Source organism: Eptatretus burgeri, chromosome 14 (assembly GCF_056783735.1).
Source record: "Eptatretus burgeri isolate ZD-2024b chromosome 14, Ebu_testis_v1, whole genome shotgun sequence".
Classification (NCBI taxonomy): domain Eukaryota; kingdom Metazoa; phylum Chordata; class Myxini; order Myxiniformes; family Myxinidae; genus Eptatretus; species Eptatretus burgeri.
The window spans coordinates 45,849,628-45,869,127 of NC_140974.1; the positions used below are offsets into that span (position 1 = coordinate 45,849,628).

The 19,500-nt window shown below is 44.3% G+C and overlaps 1 protein-coding gene across 2 annotated transcripts in view; it reads right to left on the bottom strand.

Moving 5' to 3' along the window:
• The window catches only part of TBC1D13 (TBC1 domain family member 13), a 39,927-nt gene that overhangs the window by 20,256 nt on the left and 171 nt on the right, over positions 1-19,500 (bottom strand). For both annotated transcript variants that reach the window (XM_085854636.1, XM_085854635.1), the window contains exons 2-4: positions 15,882-15,955; positions 12,982-13,022; positions 8,743-8,804 (exon numbers count right to left, since the gene is read on the bottom strand). In XM_085854636.1, the coding sequence (XP_085710762.1) occupies positions 8,743-8,804; positions 12,982-13,022; positions 15,882-15,955 (177 nt within the window). The remainder of the gene's footprint in view (positions 1-8,742; positions 8,805-12,981; positions 13,023-15,881; positions 15,956-19,500) is intronic.

Consider the following 19,500-nt stretch of genomic DNA (forward strand, 5'->3'; position numbering starts at 1 on the left):
CAAGAAAGTTAAAGGTAAATAAACAAAACTTCCAAACAGGCACCATGGATGGCATATATCAAGTAAGTGCCAAAGTATAAAAAAAGAAAGAGAACACGTCACAATGCACATGGTCAGCCCAACCTTTGTTTTTAACCAACGATAGAATGTTGCTAACTTTTTTTTTAAAATCAACAACTATTTTCAGATTCCTGTTCAATCAGATGACTTGTTTTCCAAACTCTCTGCCGATGGCAACCAAGACAAACTCCACAAATGGCAAACTCATTTCCTTGACTCTCGCAGCCATTGTATGGCTCTCAATAAAATCCTTTCATCTCCTCTTCCTGTCAAGGCTGGAGTGCCCCAAAGCAGTGTTCTGGGCCCAATCCTATTCCTCATCTTCATCAATGATCCGACCATCTGGAAAATCCTCCTCATCTCTTTGCTGATGACCCCACCCTCTGCCGTGACATCCCTCATCATTCATCCTTCAGATAGGTAGGCTGTAGACTCTTCGCTCTCTTCAGAGCTTCAAAAAAAGAAAGAAAAGACAAGCTGGTCAAATGCTTCGAATAAATCTATCAATACCAACATCATCAATTTGGATTCAGACCAGGTCACTCCACCCTGGACATGCTGCTTCTGCTTTCCCAACAATTGATGGAGATCCTCAATGCCAAACATGCGATCGGAGCTATCTCCCAAGAGCCGAGCGACATCATGAACTTTTGATATGGCCTGGTACCCCACATTGCTCACCAAACTCTTCTTATGGTATCCAAGGTAATATCCACTCATGGCTCACAGACTTCTTCTCCTGTCAGTCAATGTGTGGTCCTTAATGGAGTTCTCTCATCCCTCTTCCTGTCCAGGCTGGAGTTCAAGACAGTGTTCTGGCCTCTGTTCTTTTTCTCGTTTTCATCAATGATCTCTTCAACTCTCTGGAAAATTCGCTTTATCTCTTTGCCAATAACTCCACCATCTGCTGTACCATCTCTCATCCCTCTGATTGGTAGGCAGCAACTTCTTCACTCTCTGCAGCTCTGAATAAAATCACAAGCTGGTCCAACACATGGAACATGTCTTTCAATTCTGACAAATCTCACACTCTCACTGTCTCTCTGAATAATCACCACCCCCCCCCCGCCCCACCACCCCCCAAATCTACTTTCTCAACAACCCTCTTGAAGAAGTCCTGTCATTCAAGCTTTTGGACCTCACTATCTGCCATGATCTTTCCTGTAAAGCCACATTTCCAAGCTGGCCTTCAAAGCCAGTCACCGACTGGGCATCCTCTGTCGTGCAAAGTCCTTCCTTGGCACACCCAAGCTCCTAACCAAATACAAAGCTGTCATCTGCAGCCTGATGAAGTGCTGCTCTCCACTCCGAGTTGGTGCTCCTGCCTCACACCTAGCTTGGCTTCACGCTGTGGAAACGAAGGCTTTTAGAATCATTGGTATCTTCCATGATGAATCTGAGTCTTTGGGTCTCTCTCTCTCCCTCACCACTTCCAGTTCCGGTTTTAGAGCAGCGAGAGGTCTCCTTCGGGGCTCCCTGCTGACGTTCTCAAAGCTAAGTTCCCGGTTGTTATTTGTCCCGTTTTAACTGTTTAATTTTCTCACCTACATGTTACTGTGTGTTGCTAGTTCGGTTTTGTTTCAAAAATCGTGCTATTTTGTGAGTATTTTTGTCGACGTTCTTACCTGTGCTTGAGGCCTAGGCTTGAGGCCTACCGGTTCCACTCGGTGTTCGATCGTTTTTTTTTTTTGTTTGTTTTTTTCTCCCCATTACCTTCAATTTCTATCCTCCCCATTACCTTCAATTTTGATCCTCCCCACTTTCCAAACATCCCCCATTCTCCCAACTAATCTCTTTCTTATCTCAAAAAAAAAAAAAAAAAATACCCCACAACAACAACAACACGCTCACCTTCTCCCGCTTCTGTTTCTTCTTCTTCCTCTTAACTTCCTCCTCGTCTTCTTCCTCGATTTTTTTTTTTTTTTTTTTTTTTTTACACTTCCATGACCTAATCTGTTGAACTCTCTCATATATCAATATTAACAACAAAAAATATATATATATATATATATACCCAACAACAACACGCTCACCTTCTCCCGATTCTGCTTCTTCTTCTTCCTCTTAACCTCCTCCTCGTCTTCTTCCTCGATTTTTTTTTTTTTTTTTTTTTTTGCACTTCCATGACCTAATCTGTTGAACTCTCTCATACATAATTTTTAACAACAAAAACGATCTTATAATGCTTCATCTTCCTCTCTCACACATGTGGTACTCTACTGTTTCACAATGCACTACTCTTCTGCTATTTTAACAGACTGCTCTCATTTCGACCTTTCCTTCATTCCTTGCCTAAAAAATCCAACTATTACAGCGCTTCTTCTCTCCATGCTCTGAATTCGCCTTCATTGCATCCATCAAGAATTGTGTTACATCGCATCTCTGACCTAAAACTTTTAAAAACCACAGTTTGCCATGGATGCTCGCTTTCCATCAAACATTCTTTTTTTCCAACTTCAGTGCCAACTCACCCCCCTCACCCCTCACTCTCACTCTCAAAGCAACCATCCCACTCTTCTCCCTCCAACCCACCCCCTCACCCCTTCCAAAACTCCCTCTCACCTTTCTCCCACCTTTCATCCCCCTCACTCTTCCTTCTCAAAGTTGCCCCCCTCTCATCCACCAACCTGCCTCCCTCCACTGCCCTCTCACCTCCATCTCTTCACTCCACCTCCTCAAATCCTCAACTGCCTTCTTCCTTGTCTCTTGTCCCCCCTCTCCCCCAGCACCACAGAGCCTTTTCTCCTCCTCATTCGGCCCCCTCCCCTCGCTGATCTGCAATACCCCACACTCCCTCAGCAACCCTCCTTACCTGCCCCCCTCGCCCCTTGACCTACCCTCCCCCGCCCCCCCCACCTCCTGCACCCAAAGCCTCCTCCCCTTCCTCTTCATTAAAAGTGTGGACCTCAAATATCCGGGGCCTTCGCTCAAACCTTTCAGATCTTTCCATACAGGTTGCCACTGACAAACCAGACATTATCTGCCATGACGTGTCTGACTCCCAAGTATCTCTCCCTGGCTACTCCCTCTTACGGTATGACAGACCTGAACCTCGTCCTGGTGGAGGTGTTGCTCTCTTCATCAAAGACTCTATTCCTCACTCTCCATGCACTGCTCTCACTTCCCCACACCCCCAGGAATACCTCTGGCTTCGGCTTCCCCTCCACTCCCACCTCATGTTTATATGTGTACTGTACCGTCCACCGAACAGTGATGACTCCATCTACACCTCACTATCTGAAAACATGGACCATCTTCTATCTTCTCATCCAAACTCTCTCTTCCTCTTATGTGGTGACTTCAATTGTCATCACGCCAGTTGGCTAGGTGTGGGTACCTCTCTCACCTGCCATGGCACCTCAGCAAAAGCTTTCTGCGACTTATTGGGACTGACTCAATCGGTCAACTTCCCGACCCGGATCTCAACCAATGGTACTCCATCTCTTCTGGATCTGGTTTTGACAAATTTCCCTGACAATATCTGCTGCTCTTCCTTCGCTCCAATTGGTTCTTCTGACCATGTCCTTGTCAAAGTGGACATCTCTCTGGCTGTTATCAGAGAACCACCTCACCGCCGTCGAGTCTGGCATTTCACTCAAGCCGACTGGCAGGGTCTCCGAGCAGCCATCAAACTTACAGACTGGTCTCCTATCACTACTTTCTCAAACATCAACTCATCCTGGGAATTCTTTCAAAGAAACTTGCTCTCCCTCATGCACAGATTTATCCCCTCTCGTGTTCAGTTGTCTTACCCTTCCTCCCGCCCTTGGTTTACTGGAGCTTGTGGTGAGGCAGTTGTCCTGAAACAACTTGCATTTGCCTCATGGAAAGCAAACCCAACTGAGGGCAATCTCAGTTCTTTCCACAAAGCTCGGAACAAGTGTGTATCTACCCTCAGGAGAGCCAGAAAACAACATCTTTCTCATCTCAAGTCTGAACTCTCAAACCTCTCTCCCTCCTCAAAATCCTGGTGGCGTTTAATCAAATCTGTTTCTGGTGTATGTTCCCCCTCCATCCCCTCCCTTACCTCAAATGGCCGCACTGCTGATTCCACACGTGATAAAGCTGAATGTCTAAACTCGGTGTTTGCAGCTAAATCTTGTGTCCTAAACCCATCACTATCTCTACCCACTTTACCCAGTCGCACCCAACTGTCCCTGGACTCTGTATCCTTTTCTCCTGACAAGGTGGAGAGCTTGCTTTCAAACCTCGAGTCAGATTCTGCAACCGGTCCAGACGGCATCAGCCCACGTGTCCTCAAAGCCTGCTCTTGCTCACCCTCTCTCTGTTCTATTCACCCTCTCATTTGCCCAAGGTCATCTGCCATCTGCTTGGAAATCTGCTAACATCACTGCCCTGCATAAAAAAGGTGCAAAAACAGATCCCTATAACTACAGACCAATCAGCCTTCTCCCAATCATCAGCAAGGTGATGGAATCCATCATCGCTTCAGATATGAAATCCTTCCTTCTCTCCAATGGCTTGATTTCCAATCATCAATTTGGTTTCAGACCAGGTCACTCTACCCTGGATATGCTGCTTCTGCTCTCCCATCAATGGATGGAGGTCCTCAATGCCAGACAGGAAATCCGAGCCGTATCCCTGGACATATCACGTGCTTTTGACACAGTCTGGCACCCTGCCCTACTCACCAAACTCTCTTCCCATGGTATTCAAGGCCATCTCCACTCATGGCTCGCAGACTTCCTCTCCTGTCGCAGTCAACGTGTGGCCCTAAATGGAGTTCTTTCATCCCCTCTTCCTGTGCAGGCTGGAGTTCCTCAAGGTAGCGTTCTGGGCCCTGTTCTTTTTCTGGTTTTTATCAATGATCTCTCGGACTCTCTGGAAAATCCTCTATTTCTCTTTGCCGACGACTCCACCCTCTGCCGTACCATCTGTCATCCCTCAGACCGGCAAGCAGCAGCTTCTTCGCTCACTGCAGATCTGGATAAAATCACAAACTGGTCCAACATGTGGAACATGTCTTTCAATCCAGACAAATCTCACACTCTCACTATGTCTCTTCGAAAGGACCGTTTACAAAACCCCCCATCCACTTTCTCAACAATCCTCTGGAAGAAGTCTTTTCTTTCAAGCTTCTAGGTCTCACTATCTGCCATGACCTTTCCTGGGAAAGTCACATTTCCAACCTCGCCTCAAAAGCCAGTCGCCGACTGGGAATCCTCCGTCGTGCCAAGTCCTTCCTCGGCCCTCTTGAGCTCCTGACCACTTACAAAGCTTTTGTCCGTAGCCTGATGGAGTACTGCTCTCCCCTCTGGGCTGGTGCTCCTGCCTCCCACCTTTCTCGGCTTAACGCTGTCGAAACCAGGGCATTTAAGATCATCGGCATCTCCCGCAATGAAACTGAGTCTTTGGGCCTCTCACTCAATCACCGCAGGTTGGTCGGTGGTCTTTCTGTCTTCTACCGACTCCTCTCCAGCCTTGCCCCCCCTGCTCTCTCTGCGATTTGTCCCCACCACATTTCCACAGGGCGCTCAAGGTCCGCCAACAACCCCCTTCTGGTAAAACTACCAAAATCACGAATCACTGCTCATCTTCACTCTTTCATTCCTCTTTTTTCCCGCCTTTGGAATAAACTTCCTCACTCTATTCTTTCCCATTCTTCCCTCCAGGCTTTCAAAACAGCTGTTCACCACCACCTCTTATCTTCCCCCATCCAAATCCTCGATCTTTTCTACCCCCGATAATCCACCCAAGCCCACTTCCTTCATTTCTCCTGCTTTCCTTCCTGAAAGTCCCTGTAATGTCCATCTTCTCTTCGCCATGTTCCCCGTCCCATCCCCATCCCTCTCCCTTCCACAGTTCACCTAATGTGTCTGTTCCCCACTGTTTTGTCCCTTCCACTCCCGCCCCTCTTGTCTCATGCCTCCTTGCTGTGAGTTATGTGTTTGCTCTCATACGAGCCTCGACCAAGGTATACAAAAAAAAAATAAAAAAAAAATAAAAATAAAAAAAACACAGGCAGGTCAGTGGTCCTTCTGTCTTCTACCATCTCCTCTCCAGCCTTACCCCCCCCCCCCCACTGCTCTATATTTCCCTACATTTTCCACAGGGCACTCAAGGTCCATCAGCAACCCCCTTATGGTGAAACTGCCAAAATCAAGAATCACTGCTCACCTTCACCCTTTCATTCCTCTTTTATCCTCTGGAACAAACACCAACACTCTCTTCAATCCAACTCTTCCCTCCAGGTCTTCAAAACAGCTGTTCCCCACCACCACCTCACATCTTCCCCCATCTAAAACCATGATCTTTTCCACCCCGTTAATCTACCCCAAACCCACCTCCATCAAATTCCCTGCTTTCCTTCCTGAAAGTCCCTGGAGTGTCCATCTTGTTTACACCATGTACTCCACCACATCTCTCTCCCTTCTACAGATCTCTGATTGTCTCTGTTCCCAACTGACCTGTGCGTCCCTCTCCCACTCCTCATCTCCTGGCCCCCTTTTTTATATGTTCTGTTTATTAGCTCTAATACGAGCTCGACAATGTATTCAAAAAATAAAATTAGAAATTAAAAAAATACTGGCAAATCTCACTCTCACTATCACTATCTCTCTGAAAGGACTGCCTGGCAAACCCTCCCATCTACTTTCTTAACAATCCTCTTGAGGAAGTTCAGTCATTCAAACTGTTGGGTCTCACTATCTGCTATATTTCTTGGGAAAACTACATTTCAAAGTAAGCCTCCAAAGCCACTTGCCAACTGGGTATCCTCTGTCATACAAAGTCCTTCTGTGGCACACCTGAATTCTTATCCACCTATAAAGGTCTTCATCCACAGCTTGATGGAATACTGCTCTCCCCTCTAGGCTGGCTCCATTACATCACAAAGTGCTCAGCTTTACGCTGAAGAAATAAAGGTCTTTGAGATTAATGGAATCTCCCATGATGAATCCGAGTCTATTGGTCTATCACTTCGCCATCGCAGACAGGTTGGTCTTCTTACGCCACTTTTCTAGTCTTGCACCTATGCTCTTTCCATGCTTTGCCGCCACCTACCTCCACCCCCCTCCAACCCCGCCCCCCACCAAGATTTCTGCAGGACACACAAGATCCACCATCAACCCCATTTTGGTGAAACTACCAAAATCTAGCTTCACTGCTCACCTTCATTCACTCATTTGTTCCTCTTCCCCACCTGTGGGACTAAATTCCACATCCTCTTCAATCTCATTCTTCCCTCCAGGTCTTCAAGACAGCTGTTCACTACCATCACAGATCATCCCCAATGCAAAACCATGATATTGTCTCCCTTCATTAACACCCTGTCCACACCACCCCAATCCCTCCTCATTCCAACTTTCCAGTTTCCCCTCCTGTATCCATCTTGTCCACCCCATGCATCCTCTCCTGCATTGTCTGCCTCCATCCATCTTGGCCTTGGGCTCTGCTGTTGGTGTTCCCCCTACCACCTCTCCCTGCATCCTGGTCCATTCAGTGTACTATTACTAGCTCTTCTACGAGCTTCGATTATGTATACAACAAAAGAGAGAGAAAAAAATTAAAATTAAATGAAAAAAATACCCCCGTGTGGGGGTGACGGTCATCTCTATAATGTTTTTTACTATCATAATCGATGAACCGTTGCCAGATATCTCCTAAAATGACAGACTAGATAGGTTTTGAAAATGGCGACTTTCACAACTTTCGTGACCTCGTGACCTTGACCCTGACCTCGAATCCGGGAAAAAAATATGTCGTTGGCTATCACTCATCGACCTCTACCCAGATACCAAATTTCATCAAGATCGGAAATATAAAGTTTTCTTTGTACCGGGACGTGTTTTTGACCATCTTCCAGGTTACGTGGTGGCCAAACGGGATGGAAATTCAAAAATCTGTCTGGTTAGATACAAGATAATATTTTTTACTATCATAATCAATAAACAGTTGCTGAATATCTTGTAGAATGGCAGACTAGATAGGTTTTGAAAATGGCGATTTTTATAACTTACGTGACCTCGTCCCTGACCTTGAACCCGGACAAAAGTTATATCGTTGTGCAACACTCATCGACCTCTACCCACATACTAAGTTTCATCAAGATCGGAAAGAAAAATTGTTGACGGACGTACGGACGGACATTTGTTCCGGCTTTATTAGGTCATCTCGGTAGAGATGACCTAAAAACCAACAACTTTGAAGATCAAGCTTCTGTCCTCACAACTTTAGAGTTTGAAATATTTCTCTGCATTTTCAATGCAATAATAATACTATTCAAATGGAATATCATCATTGTGGACCTTACAATACTGATGGAGTCAAATCCACATTGTGAAAAGGCTGTGATAAAGGCAAATGATCGTAAAACACGATCAAACAACCCGTATGCATTGAACAGTCAGGCAAAGTACAACCAGCACCTTTCCCTCGATTTTCACATGTGGTGCCATCAGAAAAAAAACATTCTGTGATGCAAGTGGTTTCTCATAATACATGTCAAAATTCCTGCTGGACATGCACTGGAATACCTAACTTGCATTTCAGAGTGTTTATTGTATCAAAAGCAAATGTGGCTGATACAGCTCTGCTGCTGACCTGTGTTTGTAGAACTTTGCCCTACAACTGTAGCAAACACACAAGGAACAAACCTTGTTTCAGATCAACAAATTGAAATCAGATATTTGCATTATAAAAACACAAGAGTACAAATCTCACCTCTGTGTTTTCAGGAACATAGGCCATTCCTTTCTTTTCACAGGTAGGTAGTTAAGAATAATCTGAAAAAAGAAACTTCAATCAAGAAATGGCAAAAGTACCAGTGCAAAGTAATTGTGAAGCTGGAATGGAAACAGCTGACTTTTCAAAACTCAACATTGAAAAACTCAATGTTTCTGATGTGCAACTTTTAGCATAAAAGGATTTTTGTAAATGATGCTCAAAATAAAATGCTAAAGCCAAGATGCACAAAATTTGCATCAATAAAATGAAGGTTTGAAATCCCAATCAGAAATGAGTATCAATGGACAAAGATAGCCGAACGAATAAGCCAATGCAAAAGCAAGAATAATCATTGTAATATGAAACAAAGTGCTTTTGGTTTCATATCACAACGATCTATTTTATCAAGACTCAATTAACAAATAAATTTCCAACTCGACTCGTACTCTTGCACTCCACTGTGTGCGCACACGCATGCACGCACACTCTCTTCCCTTTACAAGGGGTGAAGCTGAATGGTACCAAGCTTCTGCCCTGCCTTGAATATGATACTCTACTTCCCTCTGTCCCCAGCCAACATTCTCCACTCTCTAACCACCCTCACCTTATTACTATCCTGACATACAATCTTCCCATCTCAGCCACAGTCTACCACTTTTCCTCGTACCTTGCTGACTCAACCTACCCGATTTGCCATTTGCACCGAGTGTTCAACCCACTTCAGCTGGCTATTTACCAATCTCCCAATCAATTGCATCCGCACACCATCTCCTCCCTCAGTTCATCCATCCATCTTCACTCCCACAATCCTCCTGTCCTAGTTCTCACAGACCTGCAACTTCAGTTGTCTGTCAGTGCCACCATCTCCAAACCATAAAGGTAGGCCGGCATTGCACAAGACACCAGAACTTTCCCTTTCAATTTCTTTGATATTTTTGTCTGCCATAAATCCCTCCACACATTCACACCCACCTGTATCCTCCTCCACACTACCATCCCCAATCACTGTTCCCCCCAGATACTAAAACCTATTTCCCTGTCCGATCTCTTTCCCCTCTAACCTGATATCAATTTCCTTTTTCTGATGACTGACCCACATCTCCCCAGCTTTCTCTATACTAATCTTCGATCGAGGATTCCAGAATGCCTCTTTCCACTCACCACCACATAAAACATCTTCCCCAGAATACCCTTCATTTTTACCCTCCTGCTTACCAGCTCCATCACCATGATAAACACGAGTTGGCTTTTCCCTGCCTCAAACCGATGTTCACACCGAATCCCTTCCACCAACCAAACTTCTGCTTCCAGAACTCTCATCAGTTCTTGCATTTTCAAAATCGGACGGGGCTGATAAAATCGGCCTCGTCATGTGGGGTGAGAGGGCTGATTTTAAAATTGTTTCAAAATCTTGTGAATTAGTTTTTGTAAATTGTTTTAACATGTGGTCCAAATTGACCAATGTCCGTACAAACTGAATAAACTGAGCCTAATCCTAACTATGTAATTTTAAAATGTACCTTAAACAGCCCTTCTTGGGGCCAAACACAAAGTTCTGAGAAACAGAACTTTCTGCTCAAGCACAGTACTTTCCCACAATCCTTTTCATTAAAAAGTATTAGAACCAAGTTGTCTTTGTTGATGTGGATTATTACCTGTAATGACAAATGTTCTGACAATTTGCATGAATGATGTGCCGGTACAATACATTACATGCATGCCATTGAACTGGGACCATTCAAGTATTACGTACACAAGTCCAACCCATTTCTTCCCCTGGACGAGCCCACTGTGTTCAACATATACATGGGGATAAATCTTGACTTTTCACTGCCATTACCTTGTCATGGAGGTTGTACTTGAATGTCCACACCTGGCTCCACCAGTAACATAGTAATAATGTCAAAAGATTTATTCTCGTAACAAATTTAAAACTTTATTTGCTACAAAGCTGAATGACCAAAAAAAAAAAATCTGAAGTCGCAAATTTAATGAGTTTATTGATGCATTCCTGTCTCAACAAAACTAATTTATCTGCAAGTATCTCTCTCTCCAGTCCAATAACATAACATAACATACATGTGTTCAGTACATTCTGCCAAATACTAATTAACTTTAGTAGGTTTAGTATCGATGTAAATCTTCAGGAAGAAACCCCCAAAAGTCACTATCATCAGACTCATCAGATAATTGTGAAAGTGATTCATCTCCTGAGCTACCTGAAGATAAGTCCAACACAACAGTGTTCTCATCATCTGTGGAGATAGCTTCAACCATGTCATTGTCCGTTTCTCACATCCAAAAAGGAGACCAATGGTGTTGAACAAAGGTGTTTTGTTTTGCCATACAGGTAATCTTAGCTTTTTTTTTTCACAGCTTAATTTTACTGGGCCGATAAAAAGACCCCCTGAAAATCGACCACCGACCCGGTGGTCAGGGGGCGAAGCCGATCGGGCCCCGTCAAAATGCAAGCCATGTCTCATCCATCTCAGTGGAACAATCACCATCTCTCAAGACAGCGTCATAGGCCTTCTCAAGGTCCACAAATCCTAATGCCATTTTACCTTGCAACTCCAACATCTTCTCCACCAACTGCCATATATATTAAATGAGAAAATGAGATGTCTAATGATCATGTGCAGACATGCTGCGAATTAAATCAATTTTAAATCGGATTTGTTGTTTCAGAGATCCAAAACAAAACAAGACCTGAAAGTCTTTCTGTGATGTTGATCTTGTTGTTGTTTGTGAGGTTCCCATATGTTAACCTCGTTTGAGATAATGCATTCATGTTCCAAAGAGTGTAAAATGCCGGCTGCTGATGAATTTGCATTGTTGATGTAACACATCGTTTTGTTGCAATTGTTTCCCATTCATAAATAGAGTGCAATGTGCAATCAGACGTTTGTTGTCAGGACTGTTTTGAAAGAAACCAAACAGAAAAATACCCCTGAGAGGGAGTGCCGGTCATCTCTGCCAGAGGTCGAAAGTAACTCTGCCAGACTGGAATAAGAGCAGTTCATAAAGTACGTACGCTCTACTTCCAGGTTTCAAAACCACCCACCCCCCTCTGTATGCAGGCTAGTGACCACCCAACCACCCCCTCATACATCGCTAATCGCTTGCAAAGCCAGCAGTTCCTTATGAACCGATGTTTGTAAGCCATGACAATGCAGTCCCGAGCGGTGTAATTTACCTTTTTCTTTTAATATCACAGCACATTATTTATGAAAATAAAAGTACAAATTGACATTCAAAAATGTTAATGTCATAAATGAAAGTAAGTGTGCATATAAACTTGCGTTCCATTGTTTTAGTTAAATCTGACAAAAGCTTCAAATGTAATATTTGTCTCAGAGAGTTCCGGTTCTTAATTTTTTAATACATTTATTTTTGTATGTACGTACTTTATTAACGGCCCATACGGGGGGGGGGGGGGGATCAGAACGAAGTTTGAAGGGCTATAAAATCGGAACGAGAGCAAATTTCAAAAAAATGGCTCGTGTTGTTCTAGACAATAGTCCATAGTATCTGAATCACTAATAACATTTGATCTCTCTTGATAAATGAGGGAGAAGATACGATTTGAAATCGACGATTTTCGCAACTTTGACAGCCTCGTGACGTTGACCTCGACCTTGGAAGTTATATCGTTGTGCATGTCTCATCGACCTCTGTCCATTCCACTATTGGTTATTTGTCTCTACTCGGTTTGATTGTGGACGGACGGACAGACTTCGAGACTGGGGTTATTAGGTCATCTCTACTGAGATGATACAGATGACCTAAAAACCACAACAATCAACTGTTATCAAATTAGTAGGTTAAACCCATCATACGTTTACATTCAACTCCGTTTGCAAATGCAATCTTTTGTGTTATTTATTCTTTAAAAGCTCAGTGGTATAATCAACCATCGATTGGTCTTCCATCTTGCGGTCTTACAAATTAGCTTTACCCCTTTCAGAGCAATTGGTATCTTGTTGAACGAAGTATGGACACAACACTGGGCAGTCCAACTTTTGTTTTAAAAGGTCTCCATTCACCATTAATTCCAACTTTTTTTTGCAAAACACAATATGAAGTTGTTAAAACAACCTCAAGAATATACTTTCATTTCAATTTCCGGAACAAGACAGTTTAATGCTGCATTTGCTTAAGATAAATTGCAGGTCGTTTTGTTTGTGTACACAACATGCTTGATCCACAAATATATGCAGCTAATCCATGGCTTACCTTCCAGCATACTGAGCGCAAACCAGATTCATGAGGAATACCTGGGAAAACATAATTAACACAAGGTATGGAGATGACACTAAACATTCAGTACTCACGATTCCCCAAAAACATGAAGTCAATAACTATCACTTGTACTTCTGATGTACCATACTCCATTATAGAGCGTCGGTGCTGCCAGAGCAGTTTCTTGGCAAGGGTTATTCTGGGTGGTTTATCATTGCCTTCCCAGCAGTAGTTAGGGCAGGAATTTGTACTTTGTTTATGGTGCCAGCGATTGCTCACCTACTCTTCACGAAGGACACCGTGGGATCGATCGTTCCTATCCGCCAACTATTACCAGTAAGGACGCCCAGTTTAATGTCCATCAGAAGGACGGCACACGCATTGATGAGAAACACCAGGAAGACAGTTTATAGCGGAAGAAAGCAGGGATGGAGGAGGAGATGACAAAATGGTCTTGGAGAGTTCCTTAAGGACTTCAGGGTGAGTCTCCTTAATTGAAGCAACTTTAGAGTTGAGGAGCAGCCTTGAAGCAACAGCATTAGCTGATACTTTGGGACGTTGATGTTCAGCAGGTGAAGAAGCTCCAAGATGCCTTGTGGGTTCCATGCCTTTCTACTTGAATGAATTGAATTAAGCCCCTCAATCGTCTCCTGCCAAATAATATTAATGCTAATAATATACCCCCTGACCATGGGGGTTTTCATCCTTAGACAAACACCATGTTAACTTGTACAAAATAGCTTATTGTGGCAGATTTTTTTTTCTTTTCTTCAATAATAAAAGTAACTGGAACAGCACATGATAGAGTGCATACCTCTGCCAAACTGAACAGTTTACATTTTGCATCGCACTGATAAGCCGGATGTGAACCAAAATGGAATTGGATTTGTCACAACTCGTCAACTTTTTGAAATATCGTGATATATATATATATATATATATATATATATATATATATATATATATATATATATATATATATATATATATATATATATATATATATATATATATATATATATATATATATATATATATATATATATATATATATATATATATATATATATATATATATATTTATATCCTGGTGTTGGCGCAGTGGTTTGGGCAGCGGCTTGGGATCCAAAAGGTCCTGAGTTCAAGCCCCGTTGGGCCACTGAATTAATACACCAGGGGGTTGACTCAGCCTGTCATCCTTCCGAGGTCGGCGAAATGAGTACCGGTATACTGGGCTGGTGTATACCCCGGTTAAAATAGGTGTACCATATCCCTGTGTCATAAGAGGCAACCAGGGTTGCGTCAGGAAGGGCATCCGGCGTAAAAACTAACCCAAATCACTATGCGGATCATATGGATGATCCGCTGTGGCGACCCCAAACGGGAGCAGCCGAAAGAAGAAGAAGAAGATATATATATATATATATATATATATATATATATATATATATATATATATATATATATATATATATATATATATATATATATATATATATATATATATATATATATATATATATATATATATATATATATATATATATATATATATATATAGTTTTTGTCCCATCTCTCAATGGTGAAGAATCACTTAAGAAATTATCGGATCTGGATCCAGATCTTCACCGGAATTTAATCAATTAATCCTTGTCAATGCCTGGTGTTGGCTTAATGGTTACGGTGGTGGGTTTGGGATCCAAGGCTCCTGAGTTCAAATCCTGCTCAGCTGTTGAATTAATACCAGGTGGGGTTGACTCTGCCCGTCATCCTTCCGAGGTTGGCAAAATGAGTGCCAGCTTGCTGGTATCCTGTGTCGGAGTGGCGACCAATAGCCAAGAAGACTGCTTAGGCAGCACCAACGCTCTGCACAGAGTATGGTCCCAATGGATGGATGGATGGATGAATCCTTGTCACACACCCAACCTGTTCAACAAATGTCGATCAAAGCTGTCCATAACTTTTTAAGATATCCTGTTCACAGACAAAGACAGACAGACAGCCAGGGATTTTAAGATATCCACCTTCGGTGGCGGAGATAACATAATCTTAAGTGTTGTAATACATTATTGTGGCGTATTTACAAGGTCACTTCCAATAATAAAATTAATGACAACAATAATGATTGTTAATAATATTAATGATAATATCAACACACCACCGTCCATATGACACGTGAAGAAAAAGCAGGACATTACATCTTTAGAGGGCATTTTATTTTTTTCTGTTCAAAATGGTGCATCAGCAATAACGATAATAGCATAATAATAATAATAGTACAATTATAACACCCAACCCTCCAGCCAAGTCTACAGCACCATTTTCACACATCATTATGTAAGAAAATGTGCAATTAAGATAAAAGGACTGAAAACGCACAATCCCCAAGGGAGCATGAATTTTTAGTTATATAAATAACAAAAAAATAACATGTAAAGTGAAGTACTGTACTGTACTCAGTGAATGTCATGGATGGAGCTTGTGGAGGTGGAGTGTAAGGGAAAATGGTGGGGGAGTAGGATATTTGCGAGGAGGAGGACAGATGGAGCAGAATCCACCTCCCCTCCAAGTCGCGACGTTTAGCAGAAATTCACTTCACAATAAAAGAGCAGAGGTTCACCCAGTGTATGCCGAACAAAGATTAAGGGGAAATTCACTTCAAAAACAAGTGCACTGATGGGAACCGATGACATTATACGGAAGCATTGCAACATTGTTCGAAAAGTGCTCCCCAATTGGTTAGCTACATTATAGTGAAATGATGTTAAAAGCTACGATGCAGAAGAACTTGCTGTGAAGATGTGTGGTTTCTAAATAAAACGGTAACAAATATCGAAATCCTTTGGGCAAACCTGTAACATCAACTAAGAAATGGGGAATCAAGCTAAACTTACCATGAAAGCAGAGGTTTTGCAGCTTGACAAAATCGATCTTTTCTTGGCTCAGAACATCTTCAAAGACTGTAACTCTGCGATGGAAAGAAGTAAAAAGATCGTCGGTTAGTGGGAGTTAGTGGGAATTAAATGTTATTTGAAAATAAAAGTTGAAAATTTGATCGGAGTGCTTTTGCTCCGACGAAGCCATTGCTTGCCCGAAACGACAGCATCTCCTGCACTTGCCCCGGCAGTAAGCCTGCTTCGATCAACGTTCTGTCGATTCCATTCACCGTGAGTGACAAGAATTGTACGTTTTGTTCCACACATTAAAGGGATGTGCCAGGTTGGAGTTAACGAATGCAATGTGAAGCATGCATTACGCAAGGTAACTCGATTCGTGCTTCTGTGCGGGAAATAAATGATGAAAAGACAAGGATGCAAATAGACAGCGTCACTAGGCATTGCTATTTCGCCGATTGTGGATATAAAGTCTGATCTTTTATTCATATCAGTGTCCTTTCATGCGCTAACAGGGCAAACAGCCTCACTGCTTCACTTTCTTGCATTCGTGAATGTAGAATAAAGAAAACGAGTTTAGTGGGGGTGGGGTTAACCAGAACTTTAATTATATCAGATCAATCAGACAGTTCCTTCAATTTGAGAGAAATCGTGCAAAACCCCCGAGTATCCGTTTAACCTGTTAAACTAGTGTTGCATTAAACACCCAGTATTTGACAATGAACGAACTCAAATCAAAAACCCGTTATCATGCTTCTCCTTGATTATACTGCAAATAATAGATAAATTATGGACGACATCAAAAGAACATTGATCGAGGTACGATAACCACCATGGGATGCAGAGAAGCTGACATTTTGGGTGTTAATTCTTTGTCCAAGCGAAATAGGAAAAGCAGTTTTAGTAACGTCCAAATCCTTAAAATACTCCTTAGGAAACAGGCCCGAAATGTGCTCCCCCGACCCCCCAAAGGGAAAATGAATAGAGTCTGAGATTCTTCTTGGTGGATTTTTTTTTTTTTTGGAGGGGGGGTTACCTTATTGTGATCAGATTCTTCAGATTCGTCTCAGGTTCGCATGGGTGCAGGTAGCATCATTTGCTGGCAAGAATTTGGAAATTTAGCCAGGGTGTCAGCAACAACTCGCCGACTCTTCACAAAGGACACCGAGCAATCTTTCACGGCCAACATTTAATGCTGCCAGACGTGACAACCAGCTTTAACGTCCATCCTCGGGGTGTCGCACACGATGAATCGCCAGGATGGCTGTTTGAAGCGGCCTTGAAACCCAGGATCGACAGCTAAAGAGGCAAGTGCACGTACCCAGTCTAGGCTATCCTGACAGCACCAGGAATAACAGGAAACCAAAACTGGTGAAACCAAACCTGTAAACTCCACTGCTCGTCAGATCAAAATGACTTGCACTAAATCAAATTCTTAATTACTTATGATGGAACATATGCATTTCTCTTTCAATGGTTCTGGTTTAAATCCCCTCAAATACCACACCCAATTTTTTTTTTAAGTCACTGTCTTCTTATATTGTACCTGTTATAAATACTATGATCTTCACACTGCAAAAAAGCCTGATATTAGCTCAACGGTTAGGGTGGCTGCCTTGGGATCAGAAGGTGCTGAATTTGAGCCCCATCACCCGTTGAATTAACACCACGTGGGGTTGACTCAGCCTGTCATCCTTCTGAGGTCAGCGAAATGAGCACCCAGCGTTCTGGTAATCGGGGCACTGCATCAGCAGCCAAAAGGCTGCACACGAGAGTGTCTGTGTTCTGTGCATAAAGCGGTTCTGTCCACCGCACGTGCTCGTAACCTTTTAAATGCTGAACGTTGAACAAAGGAGCAGCACGTACCATTAAAAAAAAAATTTAAGTCCTTCGTAGGACTCGGGCAGGGTTTGAACTGATCACCTCCCCCACTCGGAGTAGATACGAACAATTACGCTACTGAGTCTGTAAATCGAAAGTTGCCTACTTTAAACCTGTATCTCACTGGGCGGTGACAGCTCGCGACTAGTTGGAGACAAAATTGCGATAATTTTCACTTGGAATCACACTGAATTTATACTAAAACACATTTGTATATGTCTCACGAATATTGCACGAATGTCCCACGAACTCCCGGCGAAATTTGGGATGAACTTCGCCTGGAGTTCGCATACATGTCGCGCGACGTCCAGGTGACAAAACTGAGAAATTTTTGGCACATGCAACTGTAGCACGACGGTCATCGCGCAAATGTCGTACGACAATTGAGAAATCGGGACTATATATATATATATCTACACACACGAGGCCTCTCCCTTCCAGCAATCATATTGTCATCAGACGTCAAGCGAGATGGACCGCAGTGAAGAAGTGCAGAACCTGAGAGGCTGTTAGAGTAGTAGTAGTAGTAGTAGTACTTTTACTCAGAACAGGAGAGAAAGAGGACAGACAATGCTGGTTTTACAATTTGGACTATGAGCTTGTTTTTTTTAGTTGTTTTTTTTTTTTAAGTCATTGTCGCACAAATTTTTTGAACATGTTCAAAATTCAAGCATCACCAGAGCAATGTCCTGTGACTCACGCGAGGAAATTGAGAACCACCGCAAACGTTTCAAGACATTTTGGAGAATCCCGTTCGCATTTTGTAGCGAGCTGTCGCAGCCCAGTGGGATACAGGCTTTAGGGACATAACCAGGAAAATAAAACGCCAAATATATTATGACCGTGAGGGGGGGGGGGCGGACGGGCAACGCGCGTCCACCGTGAGGGGGGGCGGACGGGCAACGCGCGTCCACCGTGAGGGGGGCGGACGGGCAACGCGCGTCCACCGTGAGGGGGGCGGACGGGCAACGCGCGTCCACCGTGAGGGGGCGGACGGGCAACGCGCGTCCACCGTGGGGGGGCGGACGGGCAACGCGCGTCCACCGTGAGGGGGGCGGACGGGCAACGCGCGTCCACCGTGAGGGGGCGGACGGGCAACGCGCGTCCACCGTGAGGGGGGGGCGGACGGGCAACGCGCGTCCACCGTGAGGGGGCGGACGGGCAACGCGCGTCCACCGTGAGGGGGGCGGACGGGCAACGCGCGTCCACCGTGAGGGGGCGGACGGGCAACGCGCGTCCACCGTGAGGGGGGCGGACGGGCAACGCGCGTCCACCGTGAGGGGGGCGGACGGGCAACGCGCGTCCACCGTGAGGGGGGCGGACGGGCAACGCGCGTCCACCGTGAGGGGGGCGGACGGGCAACGCGCGTCCACCGTGAGGGGGGGCCCGGACGGGCAACGCGCGTCCACCGTCAGGGGGGGCCCGGACGGGCAACGCGCGTCCACCGTCAGGGGGGGCCCGGACGGGCAACGCGCGTCCACCGTCAGGGGGGGCCCGGACGGGCAACGCGCGTCCACCGTCAGGGGGGGCCCGGACGGGCAACGCGTGTCGATCGCGAGGGGGGGCAGACGGGCAACGCGCGTCCACTGTGAGGGGGGGGCCCGGACGGTCAACACGCGTCGACCGTGAGGGGGGGCCAGACGGAAAACGTACATACCTCCGTTCAGGATTAACGCATGAGCTATGAAAGAATTGTGACAGTCGCACAAAACTGACAGGGATGGTGTGGAATGTAAAG